We start from the raw sequence: 20,135 nt of genomic DNA, 5'->3' as shown, positions 1-20,135 counted from the left end.
ACACGATAATAGGAGAATAGTCCTGGAATTTGAACTGTTAGAAGTCTTAGTTGTTTAACTGCAATCTATACCATCTGTAAAAATTTGCAATATTTAAATACCAATAAAAGTTTGGATCTTCCGGGAAGCAGCTTTCTGGTGGATGCTGTATTCATACATGAAAATAAATGGCATTTTGTACTGCAAACTGCATTTATCTCAGTAACGTGTAATAAGACTGTACCCTGTACATTAATATTCCTCAGTGCAGAACTACACCATCAAATCAATCTGAAAATACATTTAAAGTCCCAAAAGTCTTTGTGACATTTTTCTTTATAATAATAAAAGTTTTCACCTTTGACTTAAGGATTACATCTTCTATTTAACAGATACAGGCCTATCCATTTTTCTTATATAGCTATCCTCCTTGGTGCAAAACCACAAATAAAAGAAAAACTGCACACTTGTCTCATTTCAGATTTTAATGGTGGACATGTCGTAACCTGCTACTTTTAGCTTGTACAAAAAAAGCTTAACAAGAATATGAAAAAAACCTGGAAAATGATTTAATATCAGGGCCTGAAGTCAACTGGAATGAGACAGATGAATTAGGTAGACAAAAAAAATATATATATTAACAATAAAAGTAGGGCAGGGATGCAAAGGAAACAAAATAAGATGGAAAAAATGTGCCCATGGTGCTGCTTTGTGTGAATAGTTTTTATTCATAAATTTAAAATAAATCTGTCCATGGTGTTCTCCATAATCTCCAGGACATTTGCAGAGTTGCCATTTATCGAATGCGCAGCACAAACTTTTTGGATCAGTACAATCCTGGAGTCCCTCAGTCCTCCAGAACTATGGGCTCACTTGTACTAGCAGGATGGGTAGTACTGAGGGTGGGTAAAAGACTGGCAGGTCGAGGTGGCAATGGTAGCTTCAACTTCAATGGTTGGTTGGGTCGACGAGCAGCTCTGCGCATCTCCATGTGTGACAGGGATTTCCTTAGACATCTGTTGAGGACAGAAAGCGTGAGAAACCACTGATAAAGACACAGGAGACAGCATGGAAATAAATGAAATGTAGTTAACATGTGCCTAGGATTCTCAGCTAGTGTATACCCTCTAATCTTTTACGGCTGTAAGAATGCATTTTGGGACATCCTGAAATGCTGAAACAGTACAGGCCTTGAATACCTAAGGTACAATAAGATTACTGCATTTCATAGACTTTTCAGGAGGGGCTTATTTTCAGAATTGAAAATCAATAACTGCCTTCATGATGAGCTAGTTACCTTGTGTCTTTAGTAGCCACAAACACTACAGGATTAGGGGCATCAGCAAGGTTGAGTTTCTGCCTCTTGACATTTGGCTGATTGCTAGAACGAACACCAGATGAGAAGGAACGGCCATTTGCCGAGAATGGCGGGACCACCCCCACACCGGACACCTAAAGGCACAAGTGTCATCAGTTTAGCTGCATTTTCTGGAGACTTTGTGATAATAGCCTCAGTGTATATCACTCACTGCATCATATGCCCTCTTGGTGGGTAGCACGCTCACACCCCGGCTTTGTGTCAGCTGGTTTCTGTTTATTGGAGTTTTTGTTCCACGTGGTGTTTTTGGTTTTAGTGGGGCCTGAGCCGCTGTAAGAAATGTGATATTTAAAGACACCAAGTAAAGAGAAGCGCTAATGAACATCATAGTAAAAGCACCAGTTTTGGTTCTTACCCAGCTCTTTAACTATGGTTGCCAAGGGAGGACGAACCAGGGGCAAAATCTTCAAGGGAGTTTTTGCTGCTTTTGGAAGTCGAATTGAACCTGAAAAGATGTAAGTTTCAGGAAGAAACATTAGTGTTGAACCTACCCAAAGAAGTAAGGACACTGGGTTGAGAGCACTTTTTCAACCTTCTGAAAAACGCTACTCACATTCTGCCTTGATGGAGTTAGAGTTAATTGGCGCATAGGGTCGACGAGCAGCTCTCCTTGGCTGCAAAATGTCTCTGCACATTCGCCGTGCAATACGAGTTAGTTTTGTTGTCTGTAGGAGGAATGTCTGTCTGTTCTTAGCCAGTAGTTTAGCGCGGTTGGCACTGGTCGTGTAAGGGGACAAACTTTGAGCCTCTGGACGGGAGAGGTGACCTCTGGAGTGTGGTTCCTGAAGCGACACAACAATGATATGAAAGTATAAAGTGGAACAGAAAAAGAAAATTTGTGGCAAATACACGTACCCCTATATTTCGTGTAGCACCCTCTAACTGTGTTGGTGTTTTCAGCCCTCCATACTTCTTCCAATAGATCCAGCATGAAGCACAAAGACGACACTGCATGTTAGGCGGACCCCAAGCATACCACTGGGCAGAGACTGTTGCTAAAAATAAGGGAATGAAAAAGAGTGAGAAAAGTTGAAACCCAGAGACAAATCCCAAAAGTGATGAGAAAAATGTACTTATTAAATGGATAAGGTTGGACAGCCACCGTAATGGAGAGAAATACTAAGATTACTTACTGTGACAGCTCTCACAGGTCAGACCTTTTTGAAATCCAGCACCATTAAGTCCAGGTTTAGATCCTACAGAAATAATCTGATTGGGGTTGGGTTTGGTGCTGAAGAAAACAAAATTACAAAATAAACAGGAAGCTAAATTATGTTTACATGCTCTGTAATGACCAGTCAAAATAGTGTTGTAAGCCCTTGCTACAAGGGCTAGCATTTGTATGCCACCAGTTATACTTTAGGTGTTGACAGCTGCATCATTAGGAGTGGCTTTTATGAAGACTAAGGCACCTCTCTAATTACCGTATTTGCTCGATTATAAGACAATCCCGATTATAAGACGACCCTCCAAAATTTAAATATTAATTTAGAAATATTCCAGACTCCCTGGTGTCAAGTGGGGGCAACTGGCTAACCTCGGTGCTACTGGTTAGAAGCCCCGACAGAAGTGTCTGGTGGCAGCGGAGATTGTCTGCCCCCTTGGTGCAGATGTTCACCGGCTGCCAGAGAGGAGGATCCAGGTCCCCTAAATATCTGCACGATGGGTGTAGACAACCTCAGCTGCTGCTGGCTGGTACTTCTGCCGGGGCTTCTATGACTGAGAACTGGAAGATCATGTCACGCCAGCGCTCAGTCCCAGCAGCAGCGATTGTCTTTGCGCATCCTGCAGATGGTTACCGGCTGCCAGAGAGGAGGATCCAGGCAGCCCTGCGGGGGTTCTGGATCTGAGTCTTTAGGGCTGCGGGGAATCTGGATCTTAGTCTTGTAGTCAAAATTATTTGAATATAAGACTAGGGGTATTTTTCAGAACATTTGCTCTGGAAAAAAACTTGTCTTATAATCGAGCAAACACGCTACATCCAAATGACACTCAAGCAAGCTTGCCAAAAAGCAACTATACCTCAGTTTTAAAAGTTACCTCACTAATATTTAGGTGATGATTTCACACATATTAGCGGTTCATCTTTAACAGGTTCACATTACTTTTACACTTACTAAGTAGGGATGTAGACCTGTTTAAGTTTACTGTCTGCTTCAGCAGCTTTCAGACGTTTCTGCATGGAAGAAGAAAAAAAAATTGTTAGACGTGCGCCATTTCACATTTTTAGACATTTTTAGACATTGTTAATGTCTCACCTGCTGGATATATCTGTCTGTGGTTTTCCACATGTAGTAAAACTGAACAATGCTTGCCAGAGATTTCCAAGGAAGCTGTGACAAATAAATAGAACCCAATCATCTCAAAATCAAAATGTCATACATACAACACTTAATTATTGATGTGTGACTTACAAAGTCTTGCCGAATGTCATTAAAGTCCTTTCCATATTTCTCCAAAGCCTCCTCAAAAAGCATGGCTTCTGATGCAGACCACTCTTCCATCTCATCACGACACAGAACCGGACCACCTTGAGGGACCAACGTAGACATTGCTCGGGCTAGATCATAACCATTTCTCTGCAGTGTGTCCATAGCGTGAAACTAGACGGGAAAAGAACAAAACCGCGGACAATGCTTAACAATTGTTAAGAAAGGATGTCACAAGTGTGGTCTGCCTAAAATGTAATCTTTTTGAAAGTGTATTCAATTGGGTGCAGCCATGAATGAATGTGCCCATTTCAGGAGAAAAAAGGAAAACAGAAGCTCAGCCAACATGCAAATCTTTGTCATTCTTCTATACTCAGACTTCTGTAAGAACTGAAACAAACATGTACCAGAATAGAGTTATGAATCTGCACATGGTTTACTAAAAAATATGACAGTAGAAGAACCATAAGGCCCATAACTAGTCTGCCCATTTTTTCTTTAATCAGTCCTTGGATTCAGACTAGTTTAACCTATCATCAGGGTGTTTAGAATTCCCTTACTGTATTAGCCTCTCACCTATGATTTATTGGCCAACATCTTAGTAAGTAAAAGCTTCTTAGATTACATCTAACCCCTCAAGACTTGAAGCTCACCAGTGTGATGTCACGAGATGCTGCTGCTGCGCTCATGTGCAAACTCGGCTGTCTAATGGAACTGCTGCAGTCCAAAGCTCGAGCAAATGTTCCAACCGCCCTAGTCAGAGGACAAACATAAAAATAGATGCATAGTTAATATCTTGATACCTGCCCACTGCACACATTACAAGGGAAAATATTAAATACTCACCGAGCAACAACAAGAAACTGGTCTATCTGTCTATCAGTAAGAGGATTCTCTGGATCCCAAACTTTCATTTCCATTTTCTGTTGGTTCCTGTTGTCAGACTCACCTTTAAGGAAAAAGGAGAACAAGCAACAATTATAAACAAACAGGTGGCACCTAGCAACCAAAATCCTTCCACTGCTTGTAAAAGTAATTACAAGCTAGAAGGTGAAATATTGAGAACACTGTTCACCTTCTGCCAGCTGGTCTGGAATATCTGCTTGATACTTGGAGCCAACACGAATCTCTCCCTGATCAGCCAACAAGGTCTTTTGTACGGGGTCAAATACAAGCGAGTAGAAGAAGCAGTCCTACCAACAAAGCATATGAAAACACTAAATATATATACAAATAACATTAAGAATAAAAATGTTAGTGATTGTTTTACTGAGGGAAAATGGGGTCAACTGTATGTACCTCCTTCTCCAGGTACTGGCTCAGAATGTCAGTCTCATTTAGCAGGGTCACGCTGCACTTCCCTCTGTACCGCAAACAAACAGACTAATCACATGGCTTGTTTACAATACGTTCAGATAAAACGATATTTAGAAACTTAATGAAAGAAAAGCCCATATAACTTGTATGAGGATTTTTTGTTGTGGGTATACCGGATATGTGTTGCAGGCAAGGATTCAAACTGCCGGGAAAGAAAAAGCTCCCTGTGCTTCAGCTGGTGTCTCTGCTGATCCCCCACTGCTGGTTGCTTGGATTCTTCCTCAAATTCCCCTACACAGAGACAGATATGAAGTTTCGGGTAAAGAGATAAGATAAGATTGGCATGACAAAAAAATTCTACAACTGAGAACTCCATCTCACATCAATGATTCAATGGGGTAAAATAATATTTTAAGAGAAACTCTCAATTAAGCATACAGCTTAAATTCAATGCTTATGCAATCCAGTGCTAACGCAGAACGATAGAATCTGACAGCAAATAAAAGCCATATGGCCCATCTAGTCTGTGCTTGGTCATGTCTTGGATTCAGGATAGCGTGTGTGCGTACACACACTAAGTTTGCAGCTTCAATTCTCCATGGAGATATCCTGCCTTCCTGTTAGTCTGTGCTACATGTTAATACCAATGATATTCAGTGGAGACCTGAAAGCGACAGTCAAGTAGTTGCTGCAGATTTGTCGGCTGCACATCCATGGTGCGAATCTCCCGTTCCACCACATCCCAAAGGTGCTGTGAAGGCCATAGGAGTACATTGAACTGTCATGTTCAAAAAAAACAGTTTGAGATGTGAACTTTGTGACATGGTGCATTATCCTGCTGGAGGTAGCCATCAGAAGATGGGTCATAAAGGGATGGACATGGTCAGCAACAATACTGAGGCAGACTGTCACATTTAAACTATGCTCAATTGGTACTAAGGGGTCCAAAGTGCGCAAAGAAAATGTCCCCCACACCCTAACACTACCACCACCCTGAACTGTTGATACAAGTCAGGATGGATCCATGCTTTCATGTTGTTTACCCGACCCTGCCATCTGAATATCGTAGCTGGAATCGAGACTCAGACGTACTTCCAATCTTTCATTGCCTAATTTCGGCGAGCCTGTACGAATTGTAGCATCAGTTTCCTGTTCTTAGCCAACAGGAGTGGCACCCAATGTGGTCTTCTGCTGCTGTAGCCCATCTGCTTTAAGGTTCGATGTGTTGTGCGTTCAGAGAGGGTATACCTTGGTTGTAGTAGTTAGTTGAGTTACTATTGTCATCTCGAACCAGTCTACCTATTCTCCTGACCTCAACAAGGCATTTTCATCCGCACAACTGCCGTTCACTGGATATTTTCTCTTTTTCGAACCATTCTCTGTAAACCCTAGAGATGGTTGCGCGTGAAAATCCCAGTAGATCAGCAGTTTCGGAAAAATACTTAGACCACTCTGTCTGGCACCAACAACCCTTTCTTCCCCATTCTGACGCTCTGAACTTCAGCAAGTTGTCCATGTCTACATGCCTAAATGCATTTAGTTGGTGCCACCTGATTGGCTGATTAGCTATTTGTGTTCACAAACAATTGAACAGGTGTACCTAATAATGTGGCCAGTGAGTGTACACACACACACACACACCTATATATATACATATGAACACACGCACCAATACAAGGGACGTTCAAAGTTGCCACATTTTTATATGTATTTTTTATATTAAAAAGTGCAGAAACTTTTTGAACGTCCCTCGTGTATACACACATTTATATGCATATTTTAAACAATAGGTGCTCTGTTTTAGTTTAGTGCGCACACAGAACACTGTGCTCTGACTCTTGCTTCAGCACAGAATAAAGGGAGAATGAAAAAATTGAGGCAGAGCATGGAGACAACATTGGTTTTGTCACATGGATGCATGTGGTGGCTATGACTAAGTATAGGTGTAAGGTTTCTATGTATACATTCAAACACCAGTGCTCCAGAGGAGGAAAGGTAAATCTAGCTTGATGGTCAGTAGAATCTCCCTAACTGAAAATAAAGGAGGAGAAAAATGTGCACGGAACCAGGAAAGTTTAGAGCTTTGGAATGGTCAAAGTCTACAAACTACACTAGTTTGTAAATTCATGATTAACACTCACGCGCATTACTATCTGCAAGACTGTTTAAACTGCTGGAGATGTCTCTTCGCCGAAAAAGACAAACCACCTTTGCTTCTACGTTACCGTTGGCAGTCTGAAAATAGATTGAAAAGTCACTCCATTAAACGCTATCACACGATGCAGAAATATACAATTTGGCATTCACGCTTCCTCAGTAAATAGTTAATGTCAACTAACACATTAAGGGCAAAGCCCAGCTCAATCAGTTCATAAAGTATGCATTCAATAGTGACCTGTAATTGGCGAGATCTCAAATTTTCTATTAACAAAAAAGTGAGTTGAGAACTATGCACATAGGTGTACTAGCATTTTAGTTACCTTGTTAAGTTCTTCTATTCTCCGTATGAGATATGGGTTACTCGATGAATTTTCAAAATACACATAGTCTGTTAAAGAAAAGAAAATCGCATGAATAACAATTTAAAAAAAGTGAATAAAATTGCGTCATTCGGGGGAAAAACGTGAGTTTACCAACACCAGTAACAGTAGATATCTAGCCCATAACTGCACATTAACCCCTTAAGGACCAGGCTGCTTTTTCAAATTTGCTACCCTTTGGGACCGAGGCTGTTTTAACACTTTTGCGGTGCTCGTGTTTAGATGTAATTGTCTCCTCACTCATTTAGTGTGTACACACAAGTTATATATTGTTTTTTTGTAGGACAAGAAAGGTTCATCAAATACCATTTTCTTTTAGCATATAAAACTCACTTTTATTTGAAAAATCTTTTACTCATCCAAAAAAGCTAATGAAGAAACCTGCTAAATAGATTCTACTATTTGTCCTGAGTTTAGAAATACCCAATGTTTTTTTTGTTTTTTTCTGCAAGTTATTGGGCAATAAGTACAAGTAGCGTTTTGATATTTCAAAACCATTTTTTCCCCCCAAAGCTGGTCATTCTGCCCCATGTACTATTTCTGGTATCTTTGAAGTTGGCCAATGCAATTTACCCCAACAAGTCATATATCTTTGAAAACTAGACACCTCAAGGTATTTCAAATGCTATGTGGTAATCTGTTCATAAACTGGATTATGCATAGGACACGTGGTCACGTATTTAGACTGGAAGAAAGGAGATTTAATCTAAGGCAGAGGAAAGGGTTTTTTTTTTTTTACAGTAAGTACAATAAGGATGTGGAACTCTCTGCCTGCAGAGGTAGTTTTATCAGAGAGTCTGTACAGATGTTTAAACAGCAACTGGATGAATACTTGGAAAAAAATAATATTCAGGGATTTAATCTTTAATTATGGGGAAACAGTTTATTGAGCCAGGGAGAAATCTGACTGCCATTTTGGGGTCAAGAAGGAGGTTTTTCCCTGGTGAGTACAAAATTGGAAACTGGGTTTTTTTGCCTTCTTTTGGATCAACAGCCACAAATAAACAGATATAGGAAACATGGAGATTTTTCAAAGGTGCTTGGCATAAGTTTCACTGTAAATCTTTCCTTAGGCCATGCAGCAGCCAAACCTATGGTTTTACTGTAACCTCTACAGAGGACGGGTGTCAGACCAGATACTGCAACCCAAAGCCATGCCTGCTGAGGCCAGAATGTCTAGTTTGTATCATCTAGAACAGGGGCGTCCAACATGCGGCCCACGGCACCTCAAGGTGGGGCCCGCGTGAAATTGGCAGCCAGGGCAACCGGGATCATAAGAGCCCTGCTGCTTACCTGGGGGAGAGTCTTTTGTACTGCACAGAGGAAGCGGAACTCAGCCGAGTTCACGTGGACATCACATGACTCTGCTCCAGTTCTGCTTCCTCTGTTCAGTACAAGAGAACGCAGAGGGAGGCCGCGCCCCCTGCTTAAGTCTGTGAGCGGCATCGAGATAGCTGCAGTGCAGGTAAGGGGTTGGGGGAGGGTGTTTGAATGAGAATGCGTGATTGAGGGAATTAATCTGTGAATGAATGAATGAATTTGTGTGTGTGATCGCATGGCTGTGTAAGTGCTGGAACCTAGGCATGATGGGACTGTGATTGTTGTTAGCAATCACACTCCTATCACGCCAAGTCAGCCAGTACATGCTGAAACCTGGCTAGCTGCCCCCTTGTGTATTGATGCTGCCAGCAGTATGGGGTCCGCACATCACTTACAGCCACCCTGTACCAGCATGTACTGGCTGACTTAGCAATCACACTCCTTTCATGCCAACAGCAATCACAGTCCCATCTTGTCTAGGTTCCAGCATTTACTGTTGCCTGGGTATAAAAGGAGTGTCGAATTGTGGTGTGTTAATTTATATATGATTGTTGACAGCAATCACACTCCTATCATGCCCAGCCAACCAGCACATGCTGGGATCTGGGTATGCCTGAGATTGCTGTTAACACTCATAATATATATTAATATTGTTACATTTTTTGTACAACTTTGGTGTGTAACTTACTTTTATTAAAAGTGTGGGATTTTTTATTGTTTTTAAAAGTGTGTGTGTGGGGGGGTCGTTTTCTGCTAAGTGAACCCTGAATTTTCGGTTTTGGACCAGAATTTTCATTTCGGTGTATCCCTAGGATAAATAGAACTATTTCATTTTTACGTATCCAGAATCCTGAATTTGTAGTCACAAAACTTTCTAGGCCCAGAAATCAGTGAGAGGAAAAGTAAAAGGTTTTGTGTCATTTACTTTATTTTACTCTGCATATTTTCTCACAGTGAAAAATGAATGCGGTCCTCGCACGTATACAATTCTGATGAAGTGGCCCACCGCAGAAAAAACTTGGACATTCCTGATCTAGAAAATGTATGGATGCTGGCCCATGTAGCTGCTTTGCAGATCTGGTCTATGGACCTATTTGCTTGTTCTGCCCAGGAAGTTGTCATGACATTTGTTGAATGTGTCATTTTGTGGGTTTTATTTGAATGTTGTCATACGCCAATCATATAGTTGACTCGATCCACCTGGAAAGGGTTGGCATGGATGCTCTCACCCTTCATAGGACCCAGATAATTGACGTAGATATTTTTTTTAAAGCGTGAATGATAGACATGTCTGTAAACATATCTAAACATCCAGACCATGCCATTTTTCTTCCATCTAACTGGCTGGATTGGGGGAAGAAGGAAAAAACAAAAACAAGAACAGAAGGACAATCTCTTGATGGATATTAGAAAAAGATGCAACTTTGGATCTGAAAAATGGTAAGGATCAGAGGACAAAAAAAAACAACATACGGTTCCTTGACAATGCTTTGTAGTTCACCCACTCAGCAGAATCAAGCCAATATAGTCCAGAGGCTATAAGGGCTGAATGCATAGTTGATTGAGGACCAGATTCAAGTCCCTGCCTGGAACGGGACATAAAAAAACGAGATGTGTTAAAAGTGCCTTTGATAAATAGTCTTATCAAAGGATCGGATGTCAATTTTTTGGATCAAAAGGGACTATGCGTGGCAATACTATGATCACTATGGCTGGATCTACTTTAATCTTAATCTTTCAAAGAACACTCAGGATCATAGGGACTGGAGGGAAGATATATGCCAGTTCATAGTTTCAAGGTACATTGTGTCCAGAACATCTTCTGGCTTGTCTTTTTTTGTTTAGTTCTCTAAACAGGGTGGTGTTTTCTTTTGATGCCATCAGTTCCATACAGCCCCCCCAGACGTCTCCTGACTCCCATATGGGCGCCCCAGCCCAGTCACTGTGACCCACGGGGAGAGGTTACAGGCTCTGCCCTCCTTGTGTTAGGTTGGTGGACCACTTGGTGAAAATGTTTTTCTGTGTCCAGTAGGGCTGCAACAACTAATCGATAAAATCGATAATCGATAATGAAATTCGTTGCCAACGAATTTCATTATCGATTAATTGAATCGATTATTATCGATTATAAAATGAGGGTTTTTTCAGAGCAAACACTCTGAAAATACCCCTCATTATATAATCCGTTTAGTCTGACTCACAGCAGCAGCTCCTACTTACCAGTCCCTCCCTGTAATCACTGTGACAACTGGCCCCGCCCCTTCCTTCTCCCAGAAGGCCAGAACCACATGGCTGTGACACTCATCTAACTGTAAGTATAAAATTAATATTTGGGCTGCTGAAAGTTAGGGGAGGTGGGGGTTAAGTTAGGGGCAGCTATGGTTAATGGGGTGTTTAGGGTTAATTTAGGGGCAGCTATGGTTAATGGGGTGTTTAGGGTTAATTTAGGGGAAGCTATGGTTAATGGAGTGTTTAGGGTTAATTTAGGAGCAGCTGTGGTTAATGGGGTGTTTAGGGTTAATTTAGGGGCTGTTGTGGTTGACAGGGTCTTTAGGGTTAATTTAGGGGATGCTGTGGTTAATGGGGTGTTTAGGGTTAATTTAGGGGCAGTTTTGGTTAATGGGGTGTTTTGTTTTGATGGGGTATTTAGAGTTAATTTAGGGGTAGTTATGGTTAATGGGGTGTTTAGGGTTAATTTAATGATGAGGACTAAGGGTTAATTTGATTAATTTAATAAAGTTAACTTAAGGTGCAGTTAGAGATAAAGGGGGGGCAAACTAAGGGGAATCTAAATCCTGGGGGCCGTAAAGATTAACCCAGTACTTATTTAAAAAAGTATGGTGTCAGTGTGATGCGAATGGGTCTGTGACTCTATGAGGGGACTATGAGATATGTGGGAGGCAGCGTGGCATGTGTGGGAGGCAGCGTGGCATGTGTGGGAGGCAGCGTGGCATGTGTGGGAGGCAGCGTGGCATGTGTGGGAGGCAGCGTGGCATGTGTGGGAGGCAGCGTGGCATGTGTGGGAGGCAGCGTGGCATGTGTGGGAGGCAGCGTGGCATGTGTGGGAGGCAGCATGGCATGTGTGGGAGGCAGCGTGGCATGTGTGGGAGGCAGCGTGGCATGTGTGGGAGGCAGCGTGGCATGTGTGGGAGGCAGCGTGGCATGTGTGGGAGGCAGCGTGGCGTGGCATGTGTGGGAGGCAGCGTGGCGTGGCATGTGTGGGAGGCAGCGTGGAGTGGCATGTGTGGGAGGCAGCGTGGAGTGGCATGTGTGGGAGGCAGCGTGGAGTGGCATGTGTGGGAGGCAGCGTGGAGTGGCATGTGTGGGAGGCAGCGTGGAGTGGCATGTGTGGGAGGCAGCGTGGAGTGGCATGTGTGGGAGGCAGCGTGGAATGGTATATGTTGGAGGCAGCGCGGAGTGGCATATGTGGGAGGCAGCGTGGAGTGGCATATGTGGGAGGCAGCGTGGTATATGTGGGAGGCAGCGTGGAGCGGCATATGTGGGAGGCAGCGTGGAGCAGCATATGTGGGAGGCAGCGTGGAATGGCATATGTGGGAGGCAGCGTGGAGTGGTATATGTGGGAGGCAGCGTAGAGTGGCATATGTGGGAGGCAGCGTGGCAAGCCTGGGCTCAAATGTGCATAAATTGGGGGGGCTGGTTGGGAAATACAGACAAGAAATGCATTTTATCAAAGTTTTTTTTATTCTGCTGTTTGTATTTAACATCATTTGTTTATTAAATTATTTTAAATAAATGAAAAATTTACATTCATTTTTTTTTTATCCGATTAATCGACAAAATAATCGGCCAACTAATCGATTATGAAAATAATCGTTAGTTGCAGCCCTGAAATCTATTACTTTTGTAACTAAATTTACCATTAGTTAAACAAATCAACGATTTAGATTTTGGTCTAAATTGAGAGCAGATCCATCGCGTTTTCTTTAACTTTTGTTGTTATAAGCTCATTTTGGGTTTAAATATTTTCAATACAACATATTATACAGAGTAGTTCATGCACATAAGGTATATTACAAATAATATCAATCGAAGAACACAACAGCAAAGGGCCATAGCATGGTACAGAAATCTGGAATCATGTTTACCAGGGCTACACCAACCACACTCCCATCAGGCCAGGTTGGGTATCCAAGCCAACATGCAATGGCAAGAAAAACACCCCAATTCAGAATTTACAGTACATGTTTCTTCCCATCTCCTTTTAGCTCTAAAATCTTGCAACATTTACTCCATCAACTCTTTAAGTTAATTATTTTAGGGCAACCATACTCTCAAAAATACCTTCTGGTAGAGACTTTTCTATCAGTTTTCTGGGTTGCCTGAGGCAGACTGGGACCAAATCATGGGGACAATCCTAGCCCCCAGCGTAGAACACAGTAGTGTGATAAAAAAATTAATCCAGCCTAGAGTGAGTGAGTGAGTGTGAGTGTGTGTGTGAGTGTGTATATACCGTATTGGCTCGATTATAGGCCGTAGTCTGGTGCTATTTTAAAGAAAAATTTATTTTTAAAGAAAAAAAAATACACGTTAGTGGAATGGTGAAACAGTATTTTACCAGGAATACATGTATTTTAACATTTTTGGTATCTATTATGCAGTAAGTCAGTATATGTTACATACAAACAGAAAACCAATAGTCATTTTAAGGTGTGCCCCCCCCACCTAATTCATCTTACTTATAGATGTGCCACTATGCTCCCCAGATATAGCACTCTGGCAACCCCCCCCTTACCAATACAGCCCCAAACTCCCTGGTGGACGTCTGCGCGATGGCGAGCACCGGCAGAGGTGGTCTACGTGCATCTTACAGATGTTCACCGGCTGCCAGAGCGGAAGATAAATGTCTCTAGCAGCGCTGTGGGAAATCCTCCCCTCTGGCAGCCGGTGAACTTCTGCGCAATGTGCTCAGACAACCTCCGCTGCTGCCAGCACTTCCGCAGGGCTTCTATGGTGGAGCACCAGAAGGTCATGTAACGCTGGCACTCCTTCATAGAAGCCCTGGCGGAAGTGTCGGCAGCTATGGGGGTTGTCTGCCTTGCGCAGATGTCCACCGGATGCCAGAGAGGAGGATTCAGGTCCCTGCAGCACTGCGGGGGATCTGGATCCTAACACTGCTGCTGCTGCTTACCTGCAGGAGGGCTAAATGAAAAAGAAAAAAAACACCTACCCGGCGCCCGGAACTTTATGTCCCGGGAGTTGGGAGATACCAATTGCGCACCCTGCGCTAAACCCTGATTATAGGCCACACCCCCACTTTAAAGACTTAAAGTGGGGGGGAAAGTTTGGCCTATAATCTGGCATATACACACATATATATATACACACACACACCGTATTTGCCCGAATATAAGCCGCACTTCTTCCCTATTGGTTTTCTGTTTGTATGTAATATGTTGGCTAACTTAATCATAGTTACCAAAAATGGTAAAATACAGTATGTTTGGTAGAATACTGTTTTACTATTCCACTGATGTGTATTTTTTCTAAAAATATAATTTTTTTCTTTAAAAAAGCACCTAACTTTTAGGGTGTGGCCTATAATTGAGCCAATACAGTATACATATTATATATGGATGAGTGCAATCTCTATGGGTAAAATGAACAACCCTACAGTACAGTATATTGGTACCGTAAGCATATAGCATATATAAAAAATAGTTTGGACTGCTTAGCAAAAGCTGTCGCTGATATTAAAAGGATGTAAAATAACCACATGCATAAATATGCGACACTATTTTTTGTATTTTAAACTTTTTGCAGCGTGGAGTAAGTTGTGTTTTTCTTTTGTTTATTTCCAGTGGGATTTAGTGCATTAGGTGCCTATTTTTACTTTACATTTCATTGATCATTTTACATTTTTGACTGGAGCTGCCTTTGAGTTTTATTTTTTTTTTTAAATGGACCTCAAGGATCTCTCATCAAACAGAGGGAATCACTTATGATGTCATGGGGAAATTGTTTCTCTTTGATTCCCACTGCAGCTGATTACAGAATGATCAGCAAGCAGGGCGCTATTTGTTTTTAAATTATGTCTTTGCTGTTACGTCCTTCAATCATAACATTTGTAATATACCTTTAGTGCATGAAATACTGTAACACATGGCACTGGAAATATTTAAACCCAATATCAGAAACATCTGAACCTGCTCTAAATTTAGACCAAAACCTAAATTGCACGTTGATTTGCGCATCTAGTTACAAAAGTAATACATTTAGTAGGTACAATGGCATCTTCAGTTTAGCAAAGAAGTCCTGAACAGAAAACCAGCAATACAGCTTATGCATTAAAGCCGCTCAAGGCATTACACCTAATCTGTCAACAAGGAGCCAGTGATTCTGACTCCTGCTAATATAAGACTTCAGTGTGATCTCCTGTGTACCAACAGGGAAGTGTCCTTGTTGAGACATTACACAGCGCTGTACAATTTAAGTGAAGCAGTTAACACACATAACATACATTAATACATAGGCCAGGAGTGTCCAACCTGCGGCCCTTCAGCTGCTGCAGGACTACATCTCACATACTCCTCAGCCAGTCCCTTAGCTGAAAGAGCATTATGGGAGATGTAGTCCTGCAGCAACTGGAGGGCCACAGGTTGGACACCCCTGACATAGGCACATCAGGAGTTTAGAACTCTGCCCGTATGTATCAAATTTAATTTTTTCTAACGTTTTTAAGTTTACCCTCAGCGTTTAAGCTATTTAACCCCATGATTTACAATCAAAGGTTTCCTCCAGTTATCTTTTTTCTTTTATGTAGTCAATAGGGTACCCAGTAACGAGTGCTTAGTTGGTTGATGAAGTATTGAGCTTGAAACCTAGCTGATGTTTTACATGGATGCCCTTGGGTTCAGGTTCCCTCCACGTGCACTGCCTGCAGTGACTTTATTGGTAGCGCTCCAGCGTCGCATCTCCCAGCCAGACTTCTGGCAAATCACCGCTGTGACGTCAGGTGCCCCATACATGAAGCCATCTATTGACAAAAACAAGGCGGCATTTTGCAGCCTTTTCCGCAATATGTAGTTTCCATATAGGACATTAGGCACCATCTAAATGTACAAAACTACACTGCACGCAAAGTTGCGTGTGATGTAATAGCTGCAGTTCTCTGATCACCAGGAGGCTTCAAGGTCACAAAGGCAAACTTAGAGAGTGCCAGAGGATAATGAGCAGGTGAATTCTCGTATGAACTATTTAAGCAAAATGAAGCGGTGTTTAAAGCGACACTATAGAAGAAAGCATAATAATGTACTGTGAGTTTGTTAATATGCATTCTTCCAGAAGTGGGGAAAACACACACATACATTACACAGAATAGGCAGTCCTGCTGCAGCAGCAGCAGCCTACCTCATCTGTGGTCCAACTATTTTAGCCACTGCCTGAAGCAGAGTACTTTAATATGTATTCTTTTACTGAGGCGTCAGGGAGAATAGATTGCCCCCCCTTTAAAGCACACTGTGGCAGTCACTAAAACTTGACTCCAGAAATCAAAACCCATCTTCTCACCTACACTTAAGGGATTGAAGCTGCAACAGGTAAACACGGTGTCTGATTTATCATCCAATGACATCTTACCAGCTGGCATTATACAGAGTAACTCATTGTATGATAACAGACGACATGTCAGATCAGCTAATGTATCTCAGAGTGGTCTGTCCCTGCTCTAAAATTATACATATCACTTATAGTACTTGGTGCTTTGAATTCATATTGACAGAAATTTGATTTTTTTAAGAGCATGCTACAGCTCTGTCTGCAAGATTTGTTGAAGGCCATGAATCTTGCAATGTTTAATAAACCAGGGGACTAAATCAATAAAGAGAAAGTAGTGGTGAAAATTAAAAATTTGCTTGGATATTCTTACCTGTTTTCCTTAAACTACAGTATATTTAAAATGGTACATATTCGAAACAATACTACCTTTTACAAACAGACATTGCTTCATTCTCCCCAGCTGATCATAAAATGTAATACACAGCACACATAAAAAATGGACACCAAGTATTTTGTTATAATGTGACAGGGGGTATTATACAAATCCTCGTTCCCTTGTACAGAGACACGAACGTGGTCAATATACTTTTTTTCTTTGCTGTATGACCCCGATTAGCAATCACTAAACAATACACAATTTACATTCATTAAATGTAATTATACAATACTGAATAAAAGATGCTGGACTTTTTTTTTTTTACCCATGTATACATGCGCGGCCAACGATAAACGCGCGCCTTCGCCGATAACTAAACGTAAATATGGGCAGAACCTCCAAAAACCTAGTGTAGTTACTAACCGGCTATCGTTTCTCATGCGATTGCCTAACGCGCCAACTGAGTTTGCGGTACACAATTTACACCGCAAGATAAACCTATTACAATATACGGTATTCACTTACCTCCCACCCTGTACATATTGGCCGCCATCTTGCCCTCTCACGCGCACAATAACTAAGGGCGCCACACGCTATTCCGGTGGCCGTAGGGAGAAAGAAAGAGGACAACTTCCGGAAAAAAAAGAGGCGGAGAACAACTTCCGGAGAAAACAATGAAAAGAGTTTGAAAGAATTACTTCCGTTAGGTAAACCTGGCGCAGCCGATGATACCCGAGTATTTGAAAGTCTATGACCGAAACATCCGGGTATTGTCGAGGATTCCCGAGTTTAGCCGAGGTACTGTGATTGAAAGTAAACGGACCAATGGGAATAAAATGTAGGCAGGATTTGAGAACCAAGCGGGATCCAAAATGATTTTGTTATATAGCTTGTGTATTTGAAATTATGTGACTTGGGTTTATCACTCTGAAAGCCTTACAATAAAATGTGATGTTGGATTTGACGCTGAATTGCAACAGCCAAAGTTATTTCGTTGGAAACTATCCTTTTACGCTGACGTTTCGAGTCGTCACCGTTTTTTGGGCTGGTACATCTAATTCCACATACCGCTGCAGATCAACATATATAAAGTGTCGCCTGGATGTGTCTAATGTATACTTAAAATTGGTGGGCTTGATCGTGATGCCTAACCTGCGTCCGCATTTTCGACAACTCCGTTGTCAAGCTAATTTCAATCACTTTGCCTTTCAAGACACGTAGTGCCGTGTACTGAAGTCGGTTTCCGTGGTCAAGTCATTAGACGCCTTTTGTTTGTGATCAGACAGTTCCAAATCAGTGGTCAAGCCATAAAACGCTTTTTAACTTCAACAGAGATAAAAGGCATGGTATTAAAGGGTTTAAGCAGATTAGTCAAGCGTATTCCCCCCCCCGATACGATATGCTATGATTTATATAAAACAATATTTATATATATATATATATATATATATATATATTTGCAAATATTTCTATAGAGTAAAAAACCCGTTGGACCAATAACTTTATGTTGCATACTTCACAAATATCTCCCTCTATAATACCGGTATATTACCATACGCTATGATTACTGTGGAAGTTTTAAACATATAGAGCCCCAAATATCAGCCGAACTGACATTTTTAATATTCAATATGGGGTAAAAACAAAATCTCCTATTGGACCAATATGTTCACAGTGCAAATATGTCACACGCACCCCGCTATGAAATGTTACAACATGGTATGGGTCATTCCTGGGATTCGGTAATATTTCAACTTTTTTTCTTAACTACGTTGGATTAATTATCTGACTATCCCATATATTTAGGCGCAAATCAAATTTCTAACAAATCATATTTTCCCACCTCAGGCATTAAAGCCATTTTATTATTTTCTGCTTTTTTTTCCTAATCTGGACATCTTTTATCTTCAACCCTGGAACAGACAAAATAGTATTGGTTTAACAGAGTTGAAGTGACACATCACCTTCAATTTTACCCTGTTGACTCAATTATAGGCCGCACCCGATTATAGGCTGCACCCTTAAAGTTTGGTGCTATTTTAAAGAAAAATTGAATTTAAAAAAATACACATTAGTGGAATGGTAAAACCATATTAACTTAATGAACAGGAATACATGTATTATAACATTTTTGGTATCTATTATGCAGTTAATCAGCATAGGTTATATACAAACAGAAATTTGAAAAGCCATTTTAACCCCCCCCCAAATCATAATGCACCTTACTTATAGATGTGCCACTCTGCCCCCTCCCCAGACTTACCAATGCATCCCAAGACTCCCTGGTATCTAGTGGGGGCAGCCGGTTGTCGTCTGCGATTCTGCTGCTCACCGCTTCTGCCTGGGCTTCTATGTAGGCACTTCCGCTCGACCTTCTCTGGTGGAGCACCGGAAAGTCATGTAACTTCATAGAAACCCTGGCGGAAGTCCTGGCTGCAGCGGGAGTTGTCTGCATTGCGCAGACACCCACCAGCTGCCAGAGAGGAGCATCCAGGTCCCCTGCAGCGCTAAATGAAAAAGATTTTAAACATAAAAACACCTGCCTGGCGCCCGGAACTGCACGTCCCTGGCGTTGGGAGAAACGATTTACGCATCCCTGCGCTAAACCCTGATTATAAGCCGCGCCCCCACTTTAAATACTATAATTGAGAAAATACGGTAATTTGTTTTGATTATTATGAAATTCCTCCCAAAGACTCAACCAAAACACAGTAGTCCATTTTATGCAACCATGTAATATTGACATTTGTCATATTTTGATTAATATGAACTTTATTATCCAAACTGCATAGAATATTTAAAACACAGACATTAAGGTTGTTGGTAACCTTTAAATAATTTTAGAAAATAAAACAAAATATCGTTACCACACACATTACTTAACAGAACCTTTTACTCACTAGGCGCAAGTACAGTCATGAAAAGATCTCTCTTTGCGGGGGCAAAACTGCAACATATAAAGGTGCCATGCTAACACAAACATGACTTAACAAAACAAAGATTTTAAAATAGTTACTTTATGCAAATTTTCATAAAATAAAAAACTGTATAGTTTACAGGGGCATTCCTGCTGACATCAGGGGCATTCCCACTGATGTCTGCTGGAAACATCCCTATTTCAAGTGAAAATGGGTGGGGAGTGTCAAGACCCCACTTCCATGAGGATTCGGGTCTTGACGCGGAGAAGCGGTGCTCTACCTGCCAATCTCCGGGTCAAACCCAGAGATTTCCCAGGTATGGCTATAATATGCCTCAAATATATTAATAAAAAGTATGATATT

At 41.5% G+C, this 20,135-nt stretch overlaps 1 protein-coding gene across 1 annotated transcript; it reads right to left on the bottom strand.

Moving 5' to 3' along the window:
• Positions 1 to 446: 446 nt before the first annotated feature.
• Positions 447 to 17,513, bottom strand: MTA2 (metastasis associated 1 family member 2). The gene is made up of 18 exons (XM_053448800.1): positions 17,380 to 17,513; positions 7,584 to 7,651; positions 7,245 to 7,338; positions 5,277 to 5,394; positions 5,086 to 5,149; positions 4,862 to 4,979; positions 4,633 to 4,735; positions 4,440 to 4,539; positions 3,772 to 3,960; positions 3,616 to 3,690; positions 3,475 to 3,533; positions 2,491 to 2,588; positions 2,213 to 2,352; positions 1,911 to 2,139; positions 1,713 to 1,802; positions 1,509 to 1,627; positions 1,277 to 1,431; positions 447 to 995 (listed from the first exon to the last, which is right to left on the bottom strand). Exons 1-18 carry the CDS (start codon positions 17,405 to 17,407, stop codon positions 827 to 829), a joined length of 2,016 nt encoding a protein of 671 aa, XP_053304775.1. The 5' UTR covers positions 17,408 to 17,513; the 3' UTR covers positions 447 to 826.
• Between the last annotated feature and the right edge of the window lie 2,622 nt (positions 17,514 to 20,135).

Source organism: Spea bombifrons, chromosome 10 (assembly GCF_027358695.1).
Source record: "Spea bombifrons isolate aSpeBom1 chromosome 10, aSpeBom1.2.pri, whole genome shotgun sequence".
In the NCBI taxonomy this organism is placed as follows: domain Eukaryota; kingdom Metazoa; phylum Chordata; class Amphibia; order Anura; family Pelobatidae; genus Spea; species Spea bombifrons.
This window is presented reverse-complemented; position numbering and strand designations above follow the sequence as displayed.

Excerpts from the sequence above, each read along its gene's own strand:
- MTA2 (XM_053448800.1), bottom strand. The coding sequence starts at position 17,407 with ATGGCGGCCAATATGTACAGGGTGGGAG. Across the intron at positions 3,534-3,615 it reads CAGACAGATATATCCAGCAG|AAACGTCTGAAAGCTGCTGA; the intron begins GTGAGACATTAA and ends TCTTCCATGCAG. Across the intron at positions 996-1,276 it reads GTGGCTACTAAAGACACAAG|ATGTCTAAGGAAATCCCTGT; the intron begins GTAACTAGCTCA and ends TGTCCTCAACAG.